Source organism: Vulpes vulpes, chromosome 2, assembly GCF_048418805.1.
Source record: "Vulpes vulpes isolate BD-2025 chromosome 2, VulVul3, whole genome shotgun sequence".
NCBI lineage: Eukaryota > Metazoa > Chordata > Mammalia > Carnivora > Canidae > Vulpes > Vulpes vulpes.
In genome coordinates, this window is record NC_132781.1 from 36910640 (window position 1) to 36930068 (window position 19429).

At 37.0% G+C, this 19429-nt stretch overlaps 1 protein-coding gene across 13 annotated transcripts in view; it reads right to left on the reverse strand.

The window, feature by feature from the left end:
• Positions 1–19429, reverse strand: part of ACACA (acetyl-CoA carboxylase alpha) — a 307669-nt gene that overhangs the window by 193244 nt on the left and 94996 nt on the right. For 10 of the 13 annotated variants that reach the window (XM_072747661.1, XM_072747660.1, XM_072747659.1 and 7 more), the window contains 7 exons: positions 17722–17854; positions 15895–16033; positions 9257–9366; positions 8355–8436; positions 7109–7207; positions 5656–5762; positions 1989–2099 (listed from right to left, as the gene is read on the reverse strand). In XM_072747661.1, coding sequence (XP_072603762.1) covers positions 1989–2099; positions 5656–5762; positions 7109–7207; positions 8355–8436; positions 9257–9366; positions 15895–16033; positions 17722–17854 — 781 coding nt within the window. Of the gene's footprint in view, positions 1–1988; positions 2100–5655; positions 5763–7108; positions 7208–8354; positions 8437–9256; positions 9367–15894; positions 16034–17721; positions 17855–18440; positions 18602–19429 lie in introns of all 13 variants that reach the window. The other 3 variants (XM_072747664.1, XM_072747663.1, XM_072747662.1) reach the window with 1 other exon arrangement.

The window sequence follows — 19429 nt, forward strand, 5'->3', positions numbered from 1 at the left end:
TTTCTTTCTTTTTTTTTTTTTTTTTTTTAAGATTTTACTTATTAGAGGCACAGAGAGAGAGAGAGGCAGAGACACAGGCAGAGAGAGAAGCAGGCTCCACGCAGGGAGCCTGACGTGGGACTCGATCCCGGGTCTCCAGGATCATGCCCTGGGCCGAAGGCGGTGCTAAACCGCTACGCCACCGGGGCTGCCCAACTGCTCCTTTTCAAATCAGAAGATATCTCTATGGAAAAAGTGGCCTCAAATGCCACCTCATTGGGTTTCCTTCTTCTCCTATACCTTAGCCCCATTATAATTCTTTACTGTCTTGAAAGGTCTCTAATGCCTTAAAATAGTTTAAAAACAATTTAAAAATTTTTTTAAATAAAAAAAAAAATCTTTCCCAGATTTTCTAGCTTGTTCTCAAAGGGAGGATTGGTTTGTTATTTAGTTAATCATTATTGGAACTTGAGGACTTTCACAGAAAACTTCCCAATCTTAGTGCTCTAGATTCTTCAACTATTTGAGTCACAGTATAAGTAGTTTTGAAATATCTAAAGGAATTACATTTTTAAAAATTTAACAAGCTTTTTCTTTTGCTTCTAAAAGCAAAGGAGCTTTAGATTGGTCAAATATTGGTCAAATATTTCTTTGACCCCGAGGCATTGATTTACCTATGAAATTAGGTAAACTACAAAAGGAATGCAAAGAAAAAGAAGGTTAATATTTGAATTCCAACATTCAAAATAGGATAATGCAGCAAAACAATACCTTAATCACCTTTTTCAGTTTGCCGTTAATGGTTAAAAAAAAAGAGGGTAGGGATGCCTGGATGGCTCAGTGGTTTGAGCATCTGCCTTTGGCCCAGGGCGTGATCCTGGAGTCTCAGGATCGAGTCCCACATTGGGCTCCCTGCATGAAGCCTGCTTCTCCCTCTGCCTCTGTCTCTGCCTCTCTCTCTGTATCTCTCATGAATAAATGAATACAATCTTTAAAAAAAAAAAAAAAAAAGAGGGTAAACAGAAGTTGGCTAGAGATAACAGTAAAAGACAGTACAAAGTAAAAAATGCTGGAAAAAATTAAAACAGTGGAAAACTAGGAAAGTGAAAGGCCAGAATATGTCCCAATTTTCCTTTTTTCTGATTCCTGTTTTTCTGGTAGGAGAAAAAAAGTGAGTCAAGTCTGTGAGGGTAGCTCTAGGGCAGGGAAGAAGAAACTTTTGTCTCTCAAAGAGAGTATTTTTTTTGGCCTCCACAACTAACTTGCAATATGGCCATACCACTCAGCTTTAAATCAGAGGCTTGGAGAGGGATTTGAAGTTTAGCTTTCCAAGTCACCCTCAGTTATAGAATGTAGACCTGCCATAGGGTTCTGATGCCAGGCAAGGTGTGGTGGCCATGCAGCACAGACTAGGGTATAAACTGCTGAGTTGACCAAGTAGATGGTACACATAGCAGAAACTCAGGAGCTCACAGCCAATAAGAACTTAAAGTGAGGTGAAGTCAATCAAAGAGCCCGAGTCTGGCCAAGCCAAGACCATCCAAATCAGGAGGTAACCACATCCTTTATTTACAGTGCCAGAAGAAGAAGAACACAAAAATTAGAAGGGCATTTTGACCCTTCCCTATCACTATAAGGTCCTATGAACCACATGTACCATATAGGGAAGAGCTCTCTGAGAAAATGAGCACTTTTATATATAAGAGAATATTGTTTGAGTTACCTTATCAAATAAAACCTTAAACTGAACTAGACATTTCTAATAAGCAGATAGGAAGTAGAGAGAAACACCAGAGTGCTTACAGACAAAATTAAAAATTAAATATTTTCTGAGCATCCAAATTATAATTCATTATTATTATCTTTTATTCTACCAAGGTATAATTGACATACAACATCATATTAGTTTTTGGTATACAACATAATAGTTTGTATATATAGTGTGAGTTAAATCATGTATCTCTGATATACATGTAAATTCAAACAAACAAAAACAACTTGTATTCTACCTGTCTGAAGAGGTTGGGGAAATCATCTGCATTGTTGACTTTTCTGATTCCTTTCCCTCCTCCTCCTTCTGAGGCCTTGATCATTACTGGATATCCAACTTCCTCCGCTGCCTTCAATAACAAAGAGAAAAATGGAAATAAGAGTAGTATTTACAGGGAAGGAGAAAACTGGCATCTTCTTCCTTTAAGAATGCTGTCATTGAGGGCACCTGGGTGGCTCAGTCAGTTAAGTGACATACTCTTGATTTCAGCTCAGGTCATGATCTGGAGCTCTGTGTTGGGCTCCGTGCTTAGCACAGAGTCTGCCTGGGATTCTCTCTCTTCCTCTTCTTCTGTCTCTCCTCCTGCTTGCATTCTCAATATCTCTCTCCAAATACGGTCATTGGTAGGTCCAAAAGTAGTAAAATAGAAAGGTCTTAAAGACATACTATTAGGTAGGGAAAAAAAAAGTAGTAACTATCTGTAGCATTAGGTTGAACCAAAAGAAAGTGCCTTTTTTTGTAGGTTAAAAAAAAAATTGTTGAATATTGGCATTTTCATATGGTTCAATATAAGACAATCCTATATAGGTCAAAAACAAAATAGAACTATATGTTTATGGGGCACCTGGGTGGCTCAGTCAGTTAAGCATCCGACTCTCAATTTCAGCTCAGGTCATGATCTTAGGGTCATGGGATCTAGCCCCCATGTCAGGCTCTGAGCTGAGTGTGGGATCTGCTTGTCCCTCTCCCTCTACTCCTCCCCTACTTGTATTCACTGTCTGTCTTTCAAATAAATAAAATACTTTTAAAAATCCTTTATATATGATTATGTATGCATTCATACACCCACATATGAGGGTGTAAAAAAATGTCTAGAATATATACGTGGTGATTTATAAAAGGAAGATAGGTAGAAATAATTTCCATTTATTCCTGTATTATTAAAATTTCTTATAGCATATAGATATTCATGTATTACCTCTAATTTTTATTTTTAAAAAAGGTATAAGTAGTTCACTTAATAAAATGTTGATGGTCCCAGTACAGCTTCTGACAATATATATCAGTTTCAACAAATCAGAACTCTAATGTATCCAGAAATTATTTTCTCACTCAAAGCTTTATAAAAGATAAAAATAACAAGATATCAAAATATTAATAAAATACTCAGGAAACTAATGTTCAGCACATACATGGTTTTTCTATTTATGGTATTTGATAATAATCAAGTAACAATCCTAAAACTTTCTGAAAATTAATTATATATTTGTTAAGTAGGGAGCTAGTTAAATCAAGATATGTCCCTCTATTAAAATATTATGCAATTATTAAAAGGAATGAGGTGGCTTTTACATGTAATGATACAGAAGATGTCCAGATTGTATTGTTCTGAAAAAATAAAGTGGGGAAAAGTTAACCAAAATTTTGAACTAAGTCATTCCTTTGTCAAAACATTCCAGTGACTTACGGTTTCCCTTATAACAATATCTAAAAATGTACCAACAGAAAGAAGAGCATTTCAAATATTGAATTAGTTGATTCAGCACAGTTCCATCTCTACTCATATCTATGCCTGTACACAGAGTTAGCTTGATGAAATAGTTTTATCAAAGAGTTATCACTGCATGATAAGTATCAAAGAATCAGCCACAATGTGAAAAAGACTAAAAAATATATATATATATGGTAGCCTACATGATGTCAGTAGAAGGCAGCACTTTTAAAAAGATATGAAGGCTCTAGGCATAGGTCATCCATTTAGAATATTTTAGAAGAATTTTAATGTCATGAGAAAAATGCTTATACATAATACTAGGAAAAGAAATGAAGATTACTAAACTATATATATCATAAAAACCTAATTTTATACTTATAATAAATATAAATAAATAATTAAAAATTATAAGAATAATAACTATAAATATTGGAATCTAATAATAAAGATGATCACTACTATAATAATATGTTCTATGAATCAAAAGAAGCTCAAAGATGTACAAATTTTTATGAGTATGTATCTATCTCTGGATGGTGGGTTTATCGGTGGATTTATTATCATCTCTTTTCTGGCCCCCCAATTTTTTACCAGAAACTTTTATGTTTAAAATTATGACCAGGGGGCAGCCCGGGTGGCTCAGCAGTTTAGCGCCGCCTTCAGCCCAGAGCCTGATCCTGGAGACCTGGGATCAAGTTCCACATCAGGCTCCCTGCATGGAGCCTGCTTCTCCCTCTGCCTGTGTCTCGGCCTCTCTCTCTGTGTGTGTCTTTCATGAATAAATAAATAAAATCTTTAAAAAAATAATAATAAAAAAATAAAATTACCACCAGGAAAAAAAGGAATTTCAGTTGATAAGCTAAATAGCTAGTTCCTTACACAAAGGACTTCTACTCTTTTGCAAATTACAGCGAGTATGGCATTCATAGTTCCATTAGAAATATTAATAATTCTTATTAAGGAGATTAGGAGAGTTTAACTTGAAACGCAAACAAAAGAGCAAAATTAGTTGAGCTTTCACTGTTCCTCTTGAATTTATAACATATAAAGTCAAACATGAGTAATGTGTTTTCCTAAAATAGTCTCTTTCACCATCTACTTGGAAGTATAATTGATACTTCTAACTATTTAAAAAGTGAAAGAGAACAAACTGGAGAGAACTATAAGAAAGAAGAGGCAATGTTGGAGAAAGATCTCCTTTTGCTTGGGTTTCTGTTTCTACAAGGAAGGACAGTAATTAGACACTTTTGGCCTCTCTTGGCTCCCTCCCTCACCCCTTCCTCAAGGGAAAAAGAATGAATTGTGTGACTGGTCAGTTTGGAAGGAGGAACTGAGCATGCATAGCTCAGCGTCTTCCCCTTTGGGATCAGCCCACTGCACAGAACATATGCTGTTTGTCAGCTCTCAGCAGTACAAGAAGTTGAATGGTAAAAGCTCTGTCTTTGTGGAGCAAAGTGTGGTTATGCAGCACCACCAGTACCCAATGAGTAAGCATGTTTAACTTGGTCGTTCAGTTTACAAATCTGATTGTTGCTACACACTGAAGCCATTTTCACCAACATCTCTATTCATAAGAAAGCTGACATTTATCTATCTGCCTGGCTTCTTGGTTCTGAATTCAAGCATGGGAAAATGTGTGTTGTTTGTTACTCTGTCCTCCACCCCAATCACCACACACATACACACACACACACTAACAAGTGGTAGAAAGGAGAATCAATAAATACTTCCTTAAAGCTCTGATTTAGCCACCTAAAAAATGTTCTGTCCAGGTGAAGAGCTTGCTTCAAAACAAATTTAAGTTATTTTTGTTAAATCTAGGTCACTTCCTTACTCTATAAACTGTATCCCTGGGTAGCCTAGGTGGCTCAGCGGTTTAGCGCCGTCTTCAGCCCAGGGCCTGATCCTGGAAACCCGGGATCGAGTCCCACGTCAGGCTTCCTGCATGGAGCCTGCTTCTCCATCTGTCTCTGTTCTCTGTCTCTGCCTGCCTCTCTCTCTCTCTCTCTCTCTCTCTCTCTCTGTCTCATAAATAAATAAAATATTTTTTAAAAGTAAATAAATAAACTATTTCTCCTGCTCTTACAATCCCAATGCCATCATGGGTGTATATCATCAAGCACCCTTCAAATTACTTTGTGACTCTAATTGGCCAGTTGAAAGACATCGCTCCCTAGAGTTAGTAACCTACCTTTAGCCCATCATCCACATCCTTCACATAACCTTTTTCGTATAATTCCTGGGGAACATTTAAGATACGTTTGGAAAAATCATTTTCATGCCAGTCCACCCGAAGACCTGCAATAGATAACAGTGACTTAAAAGCTGCTATAAAAGCTTCTGCTGTCAATTTTCTGTTATTCCTTTTTTGTTGTTGTTGTTATTCCTTCTTTAAAATGCTCTCATATTTATCTAAAACTAAGGTAGATATGAGAAAGAAGGATGCCATAAAAGCCTCATCAGTCCTTGGGGTTAATGGTATTTAGCTCTAGCTGGGACCTGGCAACTCAGGTTCTGACCCTGGAAGAAGCCAGGAGAGCTAATAGGGAGCAAACTTACAAAAATGCAAGGACATACAAGACAAAAAAAAAAAAAAAAAAAAAGCAGGTCAGACTTTTCACAGCAACTCAGCAGGCAAAATACCTTCGATCTGTGTGTTCAGGCCTGCTCCAGGGCCAGAGGTCTGGGAAATAATTCAATCTTTATGAGCCCTTGGAAATGGAAATGGCGGTTTTATTGGCCTCAGCAGAGTCATGATTCCATGCTCCCTGAATGTCCCTGTACTCAGCCACAAGGGGAATGCTATAGCCTCTCCATTCAAACAAGAACAAATTCAACCTTTTATTTTAAACTGTTTGACCCAGCAGGGTCTGGAGAGGATATGGCAATCCCCCTGGAGAGCCAGAGTAACAAGAGTTCAAATCTGTTCAGCCTTAAGACAATGGTCGTTCCCACTTAAAAGAGGTTTTAGAGTTATGTCTGCTCCCTGTGCTGGAGTATTAAAAAAGGCAAGTTCATATTGTTATCAGCTACAATGATTTACATGGCACTCTTTAAGGGATTTGTCAAGTATAAATCATTTTAAGAAAAATTTTATTCTTCTGTATGCCTGGAAGAAAGGTTGATTATTGCCCTCCTTTTCTGCAAATGAGAGGTGGAATGATACTAAAGAGACAAAGCATATCATCAATAGATGGTGGACTGACATTAAGAAAATACACAGGCAAACATTTGAATAAGTGGGTTTTAGGTTTTACTTAGTGACTCAGGTCACCTGCCAGGCAGGTTCACAGGCCTAATTCTGCCTAAGTCCATATCTGGGAGATTCTAGTCTACCCAGAGCAGATCCCAATCTGCAGAACCATATGAGTTTTCCTGGAGTTTCTCCAAAATCAAATTAAGTCCCTAGATCACTTAAATTATAGTTTAGCACCTGTGCACCTGGTACAAAATTTGTATTCTAAGACATGATAAAAATCACAGGTGTACTAATTAAGCTAGGTAATACCATAAATCAACCTCAATTCTATTTCTTATCACATATCTGTATACATTTTAAATAACCTGAAGACCTCGGCCACAATCCCAAATATCCTACTGAGCTTTTCTATACTTCAAAATACAAACAGGTAATACTTTCTTACCACTGCCACTCCAGGGAAGAGTTGGGATACCTGCAGTTTGAGCCACTATAGAAGATGCAATCTTATCCCCCAAAGCCCACATGGCCTGGCTTGGAGGGCCTAAAAACAAGAAAAGAACCATGACTGTAACATTGTGGCCTCGTTTCTGTCACACAAATTTTTGTCTTCTATATAATTATTATTATTATTATTATTTATTCATAGAGACACAAAGAGAGAGACTGAGAGAGAGGCACAGACACAGGCAGAGGGAGAAGCAGGCACTATGCAGAGAGCCTGACGTGGGACTCGATCCAGGGTCTCATGCCCTGGGCTGCAGGCGGCGCTAAACCCCTGAGCCACCAGGGCTGCCCTATATAATTATTTTTGTATTTGTCTTGTCTCCCGTACATCACATATCATGGAGATCATGAACTTGATTAGGGAGATTATTACATTATGACTCATCTTTGTACCCATGATAGAACCTAATGTAGTGAGCTTTTAGCACACAGTGAGAATTCAGTATGTATACGAAATTAAATTCCTGACAAATCTAACTAATTTTATTGTCGTTTATGATCCAACTTGACCAGATTATCAAAATCTTTTTTTTTTAACCAATCCTAAAATAAGGACTAAGAAGTTAGAGGTTCAGGTCTGAAATACTGCCCTCCTTGGTCTTAGGGGAATCCAAAAGGAAGATTTATCTTTAATAGGGTTTACAAAATAAAATCATCATTGTGGAAGGGCTCTGAGATAGAAACACGTGGAGCCGTATACCCTTGATTTCTTTCTCTAAGAGAGCAGAAAAGAAAAAAAAAAAAAAAAAATAAGAGAGCAGAAAAGTCAGAAGAAACAGCTCTCACAACCCATATGCTTAAACATGAAGGTACTGATTCATATTTAAGGGCACAGTGCTAGGGTATCCTAATACTCAATTATCTCTGCTATATAGTAAGAGGTCCTTTCTCCACATATTTTCTTAAGATTAATGGCAAAGTTTTAAAAGGCCAGTGTTTTAGAAATCAGAGCCTTCTCCATATCTCATGGGACAGAAAATACAATCAAGATGAAGAAAGATAATTAGAGATGTAAGAAATGAGGAAGAGAAAAAAGAAGAGAAATGAAGAGGACTACTCTGACAGTTGCTAATTGATGAAAAATAAGAGCGCAGTGCATGTCAAAAAAAGAAAAGAATATAGAATGGAATACAGGCAAAACTGACAGAACCAGAATGACAGGAAGAGTTTGTCAGAAAGCTTACCCATGAAGGCGATGCCATTTTTCAAAAGAAGTTCTGGGAGCTTGGGATTCTCAGAAGCATGACCCCAGCCAGCCCACACTGCCTATAAGAAAAGATAATATGATTTGTTCTTAAAATTCATACTAAAAAAAACATGATAAACTATATTACTCTCTACCAAAACTGTACTCCATGAGGTATAATAGCTCCACAGGAACCTAATATTTAATCCAAGTTCCATGCTTGATTCTTGGCAAACTTTTTACAGAATAAGAATAAGCAGTCCATTGTGGCAAAACTTTTGAAGAGTTCAAAACCAAGTTGAAGTTGATATTAAGATCTAGCTAGTCTTGCTGCTATTTAGGAAATTTAATTCATAACTGTTCCACTAGACTCTATAGAGCTCTTTCCAGAAATATTGGTTTTCTTTCACAGATCCAATTACTTTGGCCACTCACTTCCATATTTATATCTAGTAGTTATACTGCCATATAAATCTCTAGTTTTTTTCTCTCTGGGCTTAAGTACATTTATCCTAAATTTCCTAACACAATATTAATAGGGAAGAAATAATCTACTTCTTCAATACCATATTCTGAGCCAAGAATATTCCACCGGAAAAAGGAGTTTTTAATTATTTGAGACAGTTTGAAGGTGAAATGGATAGCATAAATAATCTCTTAAGATCCTTACAAATCTTGCTTATATTTACTTTTGACTCATTCATTTTTTTCCATCTTTCTTCTTCCCATCTGTTATATACCACCTAAGAAAAGCTTTTATCAACTTTCAACAAAGATGATTTATATAAAATTTAAAGTTCTTCTCTGAAAAAAAAAATAAAGTTCTTCTCTGGATAGCCCCTTGCATCTAACAATCAAATGCCTAAATTTGGTTTGAAAGGACACATTGGCATCTCTTACTTGTACGGGAATCCTTTTAGCAATATCAAGAATTAATTCCACGTTCGCATAGTTGTTGTTATTTGGTCCTCCTGGCACTGGCACATAGTGATCCGCCATCTTAATGTATTCTGAAAATGTAAGCAAATTAATAGAGAACACATACTTTATTTTCAGAAATATAACAGCAGAGCAAAACTTTGTAAAGGTAAGATAACATCACAGGTAATGACAAGACAAACTGCATTAACTTCTAGGGTAACTTCTAGGACCATTTAGTTAGAAGCTCTGACTGTTAAATCACAGGCACTAACATGTGCTAATCTCATATTTAGGAAGTTCTTATACCAAAACAACAGTTCTCAAACATTTCACTATGTAACCTGTTAGAAAGGTCTTTAAGATCTCTATATCAAGGATGACCTATCACTTAGAGACCCCTGTATAATCATTCTATTCAATAAGAAGTTTTAGTCCTGACACGCTTTATCTTTAACTTGTACTGTACTCTAAGGAAGGCCTTTTCCTGGTGTAGAGCTGGGACAAACCTGGAAAAGAGGTAGAGCCTGAAGGGTTTGCAGACTGGCTGAACAGGAAAGGTTAGTTACAGGCATCTACCAAGTGATTGTAAAGAGCTTATCTGGAATGTTGGAGATAGTAGGTATTTGAAAGGCACTTTTAAAAGATAACTTCTTTCCCTCCTTACATTTTTTTTTTTGCTCAGTATTCCCTGATGTCTCTCTCTTCCTATTCTGGCAGCAACTATAGTAGAGCAGCAGCTACAGAGTGCAGTTAACTATACTAAGTAGTTTATATATATTATTTAATACTCAAAAATCCTATATGTGATAGGTATTAATGGTACCTAGTTTACAAGAAATCAGCTTGGAGCAGTCAAATAAGTTGCTCAAGGTCCATCTCCACCGTATCTATTAATAATGTCTCTTCTATCTTGTTCTTAATTTTTAAAGGTTTCATGTTCTTCTAAAAAAAATTCCAAAGTAAGATACAAAGGCCTATAGTTTGTTCAAAAGAAAAATAGGTTTATTGTTCTCTTTGACAATAAAAGGGAAACCATATTAATAATAATAATAAAAATTAGGTACTATATCAGGATGTAATAATACTATTTTCTTAACAGCTGAAATCACTCAATGTCTCACTATCAAAGATAATCAGTTCATGCTTTGATATACTAGAAAACATAAATTATTAGCCAATCTAACAATATACTGTGGGATCTTCCCATATATGACAAAGAGATATATTTAACATATATTTAATACACTTCATATTTCAATGGATGTCTACTATTCCATAATGTCACAATTGTCCATAATTCATTTAACCACCAACTTACTGATGGACATATAGGTCATTAATAATTTGGAAAATATTAAAATAATGTGATGAATATCCTTATACCACTGTCTAGTTATACCTACAGGATATATTCCTAGAAGTAAAACTACTAGGTCAAAAAGTATCCACAAAAAAAAAAAAAAAGTATCCACATTTTCAAAGGTTGAACCACATTAGACTCTACTTAGCAGCATGGGTGACAAATTGTACTCTCACCTATATAAGATATTATCATTCTTTTAAATTTTACCAGTCTTCTAAACTAAAAAATCCCAATCGACTATTATTTTGGTTTGCATTTGATTACCATTAGTATCAAATTTCTTCTCATATGTTGATTGTTCTTGTTTCATTCTATTATTAACTACCTAATTCATGTTCTTTGTTCATTTTCTATGGAAGGGTATCATTTTCTCCATTATAGATAGACCCTATTTTCTGTGAATGTTTTTTCAGATAATTTTTTGTCTTTAACTTTTCTTTCTTTTTTTAAGTGCTAAATAAAAATTTTTATGTAGTCAAATCCATCTAACTTTCTGCCATGGTTTTTAGTCTTTTCTGAATTTCTGTAGCCCTGGGTAAAGAAAAGGTACCTTAATTGCTGACCTATATCATACAAGTACAAAGATACTGCTGTCACTAACCAACAACATTTTAGAGTTCTATGCCAATCAGTCTTCTATTACGTAGATAATAAAGAGAAACCCTGGTCAGTAGAAGAAGAAAGCATAACTTATTCACACAGCTTGGATTTCTCCATCGTCTCCTGGTTCCCATAATTATCACCAGAGATGCTATTTTAGAGAATACTGACAGATGAACAAAACAAAAAAGAACCCTTGGTTCTTTACCATGGATTGCACTAATCAGCCACTTCTCCAACCTTCCCAATAAGGACCATAACATAAAAATATGCAACTGGGTTGATTATTCCCACTTTCAATTAACCTGTCATGTTTGCCTGCTCTTCTCCAGGTCTCAGAGGATGAAGCCCTCTTCTCCTCATGTTAATAACCAATTCTTCCTTCTAAAGCTCCTTCTTCATAACCTTTTAAATTGCAAAAGTAATTTGTGTTTTTCCCTGGATTCCTGTGATGACTGCACAATGGCACAAGTTGACTAAAACTCATAGAACTGGGTACTTTTTATGGCACGTAAATTATATTCAGTAAAGGTCCTAAAATAATTAACATAATAGAAAGGTAGGAAAAAGGAAAAAATCATCCAAAATACTAATTCTTTAATTCAATACCACTAGTATTATATAATCCTTTCTAGAGTTCTATTTTTCAAATAACTTTTAAAGAAATTGTAAAATTGCATAAATTCTTTGTAAAAAAGTTGGAAAAAGCAAAAAAAGAAACACCCCAAAATATCACCCCCAAAGATAACTACTATTGCTGTTGGCATATGTAATTACACCTTTGTTTTTCTGACTATATGCAATGTATTTTTTCCCTATTATTCTATCACCATAATAACTTCCTTGTACCTAACTTTTTTCTTTGAAATAGTGACAGACAGACATATCATCTGTTCCCATGATCCCAGTTTCTAGGTATTCATACCTTAAGGAACTCCCCACACCCTGGGTGTAAACAGGATCTATGACTTGCTTCTAGCCAAAAAAATATGGCAAGGATCAGGAGCTGTCACTTTCATGATAACATTACATAAGAAAATAACTGATCTTACTAGAAAACTTTCCTTTGCTGGCTTTGAGGTAGCAGACAGTCATTCTGGGATGGCCCACATGACAAGGAGTCAAGAATAGTCTTCAGCCAATAACTAGCTAAACATTCAAAAAAAAAAAAAAAAAACTAGCTAAACATTCAGGCCCTCAGTCTGACAGTTCATAGAAAACTGAAAGCTGCCAACAACCACCTGAGTTGGAAAGTAGATCCATTCCAAGTCAAGCCTCAGATGAGACTGCAGACCCAGCCGACAAGTGACTGCAGTCTTGTGATAACCTGAAGCAGAAGGCCCAGCTAAGCCAGAGGACCTACAGAAATTGTGAGCTAATGTCTGTTGTTTTAAGCTGCCAAGTTTATGGTAATATTGTTACACAAAAAGAAAGAAAGAATGTAGTAATTTATTAGAATGCATTTCAGACCAATAAATGTTATTCCACAAAATATTTTTTAATGTCTGCATGGTATTTCACAAAATTGGTATTGCACATTTTACTTAACCAATCCGCTCCTGTTGGACATTTAAGTTACTCCCAGTTTCTCATTATTTTAAATAATGCTGCAATAAATATATATCCTTGCATGAATACATTTGCCCCATTACTAATTTTTTTTCCTCAGAATAAATACCAGGAAATACTTATTTTTGTCCACTTGTACTCAGGCCTGCATCCCCTTCCACTTCCTTAGAGTCCTTGTGCACTTCCACCCTTTCCCTCTTGGCTCCTTCCTCTCAAACTATAAACATTCCCAAGTCTCTTTCACTCTGAAAAATAAAAATCCTCCCTGACCCTGAATTCCTCTTCAGTTACTACCTTTCCTTCTTCCCTTCTCATTCAAAATTCTTTAAAAAAACTTGTCTATGGGATGCCTGGATGGCTGAGTGGTTGAGCATCTGCCTTTGGCTCAGGACATCATCAGTCCCCCACTGGGTTCCCTGTGAAGAGCCTCCTTCTCCTGCTTCTCTCTCTCTGCCTATGTCTCTGCCTCTCTCTGTGTCTCTCATGAATAAATAAAATCTTTAAAAATAAAATAAAAAAATAAAAAACTCGTCTACATTGACGATCCCCATGTCACTTTCCATTCATTCCTTAACATTCTCTATCAGCCTCCATTCTCAAATTGTTTCACTGAAACTATTCTTGGAAATACTACCAATGATTTCCTAATTACTGCATAGGTTCTATTCCTACTTTACTGGACTGCTAACACATTTGACCCTTCCTGATTGAAATTCTCTTTTTTCTCTCTTCTATTTTTTTCTCTCTCTAGTCATCTCTTCACAGCACTGTTTAAGGACCTATCTTCCTAAGTCTATCCCTAAAATTTTACTTTTATAAAATTTCATCCTTAGCCCTCTTCTTTTCATTCTTTGTTCTTTGGGGAGGTAGTGTTAATTACTCTATGTTGGGGCAGCCCGGGTGGCTCAGCGGTTTAGCACCGCCTGCAGCCCAGGCCGTGATCCTGGAGTCCCAGGATCGAGTCCCATGTCGGGCTCCCTGCATGGAGCCTGCTTCTCCCTCTGCCTGTGTCTCTGCCTCTTTCTCTTTGTGTCTCTCATGAATGAATAAATAAAATCTTTAAAAAATAAGCAAAAACAAATTACTATATGTTTGCTGATAATGTAGACTCTTTTTTCTCTGGCTCTCATTATTTCCAAGCTCTGGAAGGATATATCCAACTTTTTACAGGACTTATAATATCTGCTTAGTATATGTGTTGCCGAAGCAAGCACATAATATCTGTTTATACCAGAAGTACTCCAAATCTAATCTATCCTCCCCCCCAGAAAACCTCACTCTTCTGGCTACATTATTATTTTGCCCTTGTTGATGATACTGGCATCTGTCTAGTCAACCAAATTAGAAACCTAATAATAATCATTAACTCTTCTTTCTATCACCAAATCTTGCCAATTTTATCTCCTAAACACCTAAACCATCCCTTTCTTCTCTCTTCTCAGTCTCATCATGTTCTGTAGTATTGCCTTCCACAAATAGATCTTCCAGATGCTATTTGAATTGTCCATCTGGTTGTTTCAAAAAAGAAAAAAAAGTACCTTTAAGAGATATACACTGAAATATTTACAGATGAAATAATATATCTAGGATCTGCTTCAGAAATTATGTGTGGAGGGGGGAGGAGGTCAAAGTATAGATGAAATAAGATTGGCCATGTGTTGATAATTGTTGATGCTGGATGACAGGTAAATGGGAAGAGATTCATTATCCTCTTCTACTTTTGAATTGTTAAAAACAACAAATAATCCATTTAAAATGCCAATTCTTTAATGACCAACACTTAGACACATACACATCCCTAATAAAATAAAGTCTATGCTCCTGAGAATGAAAATCAAGGCCTTCCTTGAGAAATATTAGATCACCATTAGGATCACCATTAGTACTTTGACAAGTACACCTATAGTTTCCAGCAAACTATTACTACATGCCTTCATACATTTGCAAATACTGTTCTTTCTGCTTGGAACATCCTGCTAATTAAGACCTGCTCATTCTTGACTAGGCATAGCTTCTTTCAACCCTGCTGCCAAGAGGTAAGATGCCTCAACTCTGTTCTCACAATATCCTGTGCATATTTCTATTATAGCCCTTACCCTTACCTCATTGTATTGAAATTATTTGTTTCCTAGAGCAAGATCCTATTTTATTCAATTATGGTTCTCCATCTTCACTGAATAAATAAATTAATAGGAGTACCAGGTGGAAATAGATGGGGAAAAAAAAGTCATGCAAGGTAGTTTAATATTTATTACACAAAATTTCATCTTCATAACTATCCAGGGAATTAGATACTATGATCTTCCTTTTACTGATACAAAAATTGTGGCTCAGAGATTGTTAAAGGGTCAAACTAAATGATTTCACATAATAATATACACTTTCCAATAAAATGGTACCTTATCTGTTTCAAATAACATAATAATCCCTACTCCTTAGGAATAGTTTTAACATCACTGTTTCAACAGAGAGAGAATATATACAGACTAAAATAGGTTTAAAAAGAGCTCTTTAAAGAGCTAATGTAATCTGTGGGTACACTACCTTAGAGATTATACTTTAGTGATAAAAAGTATGGAGAGAAAGGACTAGCCATATTCTCTCAGCTATACCAATAGTTTTTATCTACAACTCTCAGATGGAGGGCCATGTAGGTTAGTTTCTAAGGGAAACAGCATTTCCTTCCAAATCTTTCCACTTACACATTAAAGTATGTGGCTTAGCAAATACTGGAAAGGCATACACCTGGAAACCTCAGTCAATAATGGTTAAATTTCTACTTATTTTTACTTAGAACACAGGAGACTGTGTTGAGGTTAAATATAGTACAATCACAGAGGATCTCCAGGTGGCTCAATGGTTTGGCCATAATAATAATATTTAATAATATTTAATAATAAATAAATAAAATCTTTAAAAAAATATATATATAGTACAATCACTTGTATATGTCTATTACTGACACTATTTTAAAGAGAAACCCTTGGGTTTGGGAATTCCCCTAAGTTAACATTCTCCTACTTATAGACTTTGCTATTACAATGCTTTATGCTTATGAGTGATGTTTTTAGTGTTAATCACTCACCTGCATTGGCTTTCAGGTCTTCAGGTGTTACCATAACAACAAATCGGATTGCACGTTCATTTCGAAACATCTCATAAGACCATCGACGGATAGACCGCATGCATTTCACTGCTGCAATGCCATTGTTGGCAATAAGAACCTGGGAGAATGGTGGGATGGAAATTGGAGAGAAAAGTAGAAAAGGCAGGCAATGACAAAGGAAAAGAAATGAGATCATTTCTGTAGATCCATCTTTCTTTGAAAAGCCAGATTTTCAATTAGAAATTTGCATTGCTAGTCTAGGCAGTTAGGAACCAGCTCCCACAGAATCAAGGGATATTTTAAAATATTAGCTAAGCAAATACTTCAATATGTGCCAGCTAAAACTTACTGCTTTTAACTTAATTTCTGAAAGAGGAAAAAAATGACAATTTTTCAAATCTTGTGAATTTGTGAATTATTCTACCATACCTGTTACTAGGGGAACAGAAGACTAACTTCAGAGGGATGATGTATTATTAAGGAATGGGGGGATCCCTGGGTGGCGCAGCGGTTTGGCGCCTGCCTTTGGCCCAGGGCGCGATTCTGGAGACCCGGGATCGAATCCCACATCAGGCTCCCGGTGCATGGAGCCTGCTTCTCCCTCCGCCTGTGTCTCTGCCTCTCTCTCTCTCTCTGTGACTATCATAAATAAATAAAAATTTAAAAAAAAAAAAAAAAAAAGGAATGGGGACAACTAAACAGTGTAATGTCAAACACTATTCTCTGCTGTAGTAAAACAAGGCAGAGTCCTGAACATGTGTAAGAATGCTGGCACCAACCACTATCTCTCTCAAAATGCTTAACCCTAAATGCCTTAGAATTGTAGAAGCTGCCCTACAAAGAATGGTCACAAAAAAAGAGTAGAAGAATCTAGGATCCTGAGACGTCTCTGTAAACAAACCTCTCTTGACCTGCCTTGCAGTCATGATCCCAGGATAACAGAGGCTAGAAGATATACAATATGTCTTTTTTTTTAAAGATTTTATTTATTTATTCATGATAGTCACACAGAGAGAGAGAGAGGCAGAGACACAGGCAGAGGGAGAAGCAGGCTCCATGCAGGGAGCCCGACGTGGGATTTGATCCCGGGTCTCCAGGATCGCGCCCTGGGCCAAAGGCAGGCACTAAACTGCTGTGGCACCCAGGGATCCCTACAATACGTCTTTATTGGAGGATTAACAGAAGGACACCCCTGGAGCAATACTCTTAGGAGTGGGAATATAGATCCCCATGCTTTATTCTTTGAATCATTGTGAACTCTTCCAGCCAAGTCGTCCTTTCGGCTCTGACATGGTTTATATAAAAGGGGCACAGAATTACTCTAACATTTCAAAATATTTGTAATCTCTTTAGGTATTTCATATGGTGTATTCCCTCTAAGCATCTTCAATACATGCTGGAAGCCATTAAATAGTGTATCAAACTACTCAAGCCTTCTGCTCTGCAACTCCCTCCACTCCCTTAGCTCTCGATCCAAGGCAGTGACATATCTCCTCACCACTATCCCACAAGCTGATCAACCTACACCCTCTTAGATTGGTGCAACCCAATGCCATAAACCATAGGACCTTTTAAAAAGAACTTTTTGACCACCACTTCATCTTTTTAATTAACTCGGCCTAAATTATCAGTGGTAAATACATAGAAAATGGTGACATTCACAGGACACTATGAAGGAAGAGAGGTGAATTCTGCAGGAAGAGGCAGTCTCTGAAAATCTAAATGTAAGTTGTGAGCAAATCTAGACAAGTTTAGGCGTCAAATCTCATGAGCTTCTGAAAAAAAAATCAGCAAGTTATAACTTACCTTCTCAATCACTTTATTTCCCCCAAAACGAGTAACAAATTCTGCTGGAGAAGCTACAGTGAAATCTCGCTGAGAGTCTATTTTCTTTCGGTCTCGACCTTGCTTCACTAGATGCAAGCCAGACATGCTGGACCTGTAAAAATAGAGAAATCATGAAAGCCTATAGGTAGGAATTTCTCACAACATCTATCTCCCCTGGAGATCTGCTTTTCTCTACCACCCTTACAACAGCCCTTCCAACTGCACCCTCGTGAAGACTGCATGCTGACAAATCACATACTTTTTGAATAAAAGGGGAAAAAAAAATCTTTGCTTGGGGAAATTTAAGAAAAAATACTAAGTGTTCTTGAATAAAAGATAATATTAAGGCTTACCAACAGATGCCATCACAAAGAGACAGGCAAAGAACTGGCGGAAATGAGATGGTCAAGATAACAGAGACTGGGAATGCTAAGCAAATAGCAAGGCTGTTACTGGATCATAATTCTGGCACATGGATGACCTTCACCTTTGTATCTCTGGCCTCCATTTTTTCTAATGAGATGACAGTTTTAACTGCCTACTAAGCATTTTATTTGTGTATTTCACAGGCATTTCAAAATCAATAACTCCAAAACCAAAAACTTTACAAGGCGGCATAGTATGTCATATTTCATCAATTATAAGATGTTCCTCCTTTAAAAAAAAAAACTTTAAAAAATATTTGAAATTGGGGGTACCTGGGTGGCTCAGTTGGCTAAATGTCTGCCTTTGGTTCAGGTCATGATCCTGGGGCCCTGAGATCGAGTCCCATATCAGGCTTCCCGCAGGGAGCCTGCTTCTTCCTCTGTCTGTGTCTCTGCCTCTCTCTGTGTGTCTCTCATGAATCAATAAATAAAATCTTAAAAAAAGAAAAGAAGTAAAACTCCTCAGCTAGAGTAACACTGATACCAAAACCAGACAAATAGGGCAGCCCAGGCAGCTCAGCGGTTTAGCGCTGCCTTTGGCCCAGGGCATGATCCTGGAGACCTGGAATCGAGTCCCATGTCAGGCTCCCTGCATGGAGCCTGCTTCTCCCTCTGCCTGTGTCTCTGCCTCTCCCTCTCCCTTTGACTCTCATGAATAAATAAAATCTAAAAAAAAAAAAAAAAAAAAGCAGACAAATATGTCACATAAGAGGGAAAATCTAGGTCCGCTTTCTTTGTGACTACTAATGCAAAACTCTTAAATAAAATATTCTAAATAGTAGGGTATTGGTGCCAGGATGGGCAAAATATTAAGGAAAAAAAAAGTTATTCCATGACCAAGTTGAATTTGTCCCAGGTATGCAAGGATGGTTTATTAGAAAACCCATAAATGGGGCACCTGGGTGGCTCAGTCAGTTAAGCGTCTGCCCTTGGCTCAGGTCATGATCTCAGGGTCTGAGATTGAGCCCAACATCAGGCTCCCTGGTCAATGGGGAGTCTGCTTCTCCCTCTCCCTCTGCCCCCTCCCCCTGCTCATGTTCTCTCTCTCTCTCTCTCTCTCAAATAAATAAAAATACATAATGTGGGACACCTGGGTGGCTCATTGGTTGAGTGCCTTTGACTCAGGGTGTGATCCTGGAGCCCAGGGATGGAGTCCCACATCAGTCTCCCTGCATGGAGCCTTCTTCTCCCTCTGCCTGTGTCTCTGCCTCTCTCTCTCTGTGTCTCTCATAATAAATAAAATCTTAAAAAAAAAAACCCAC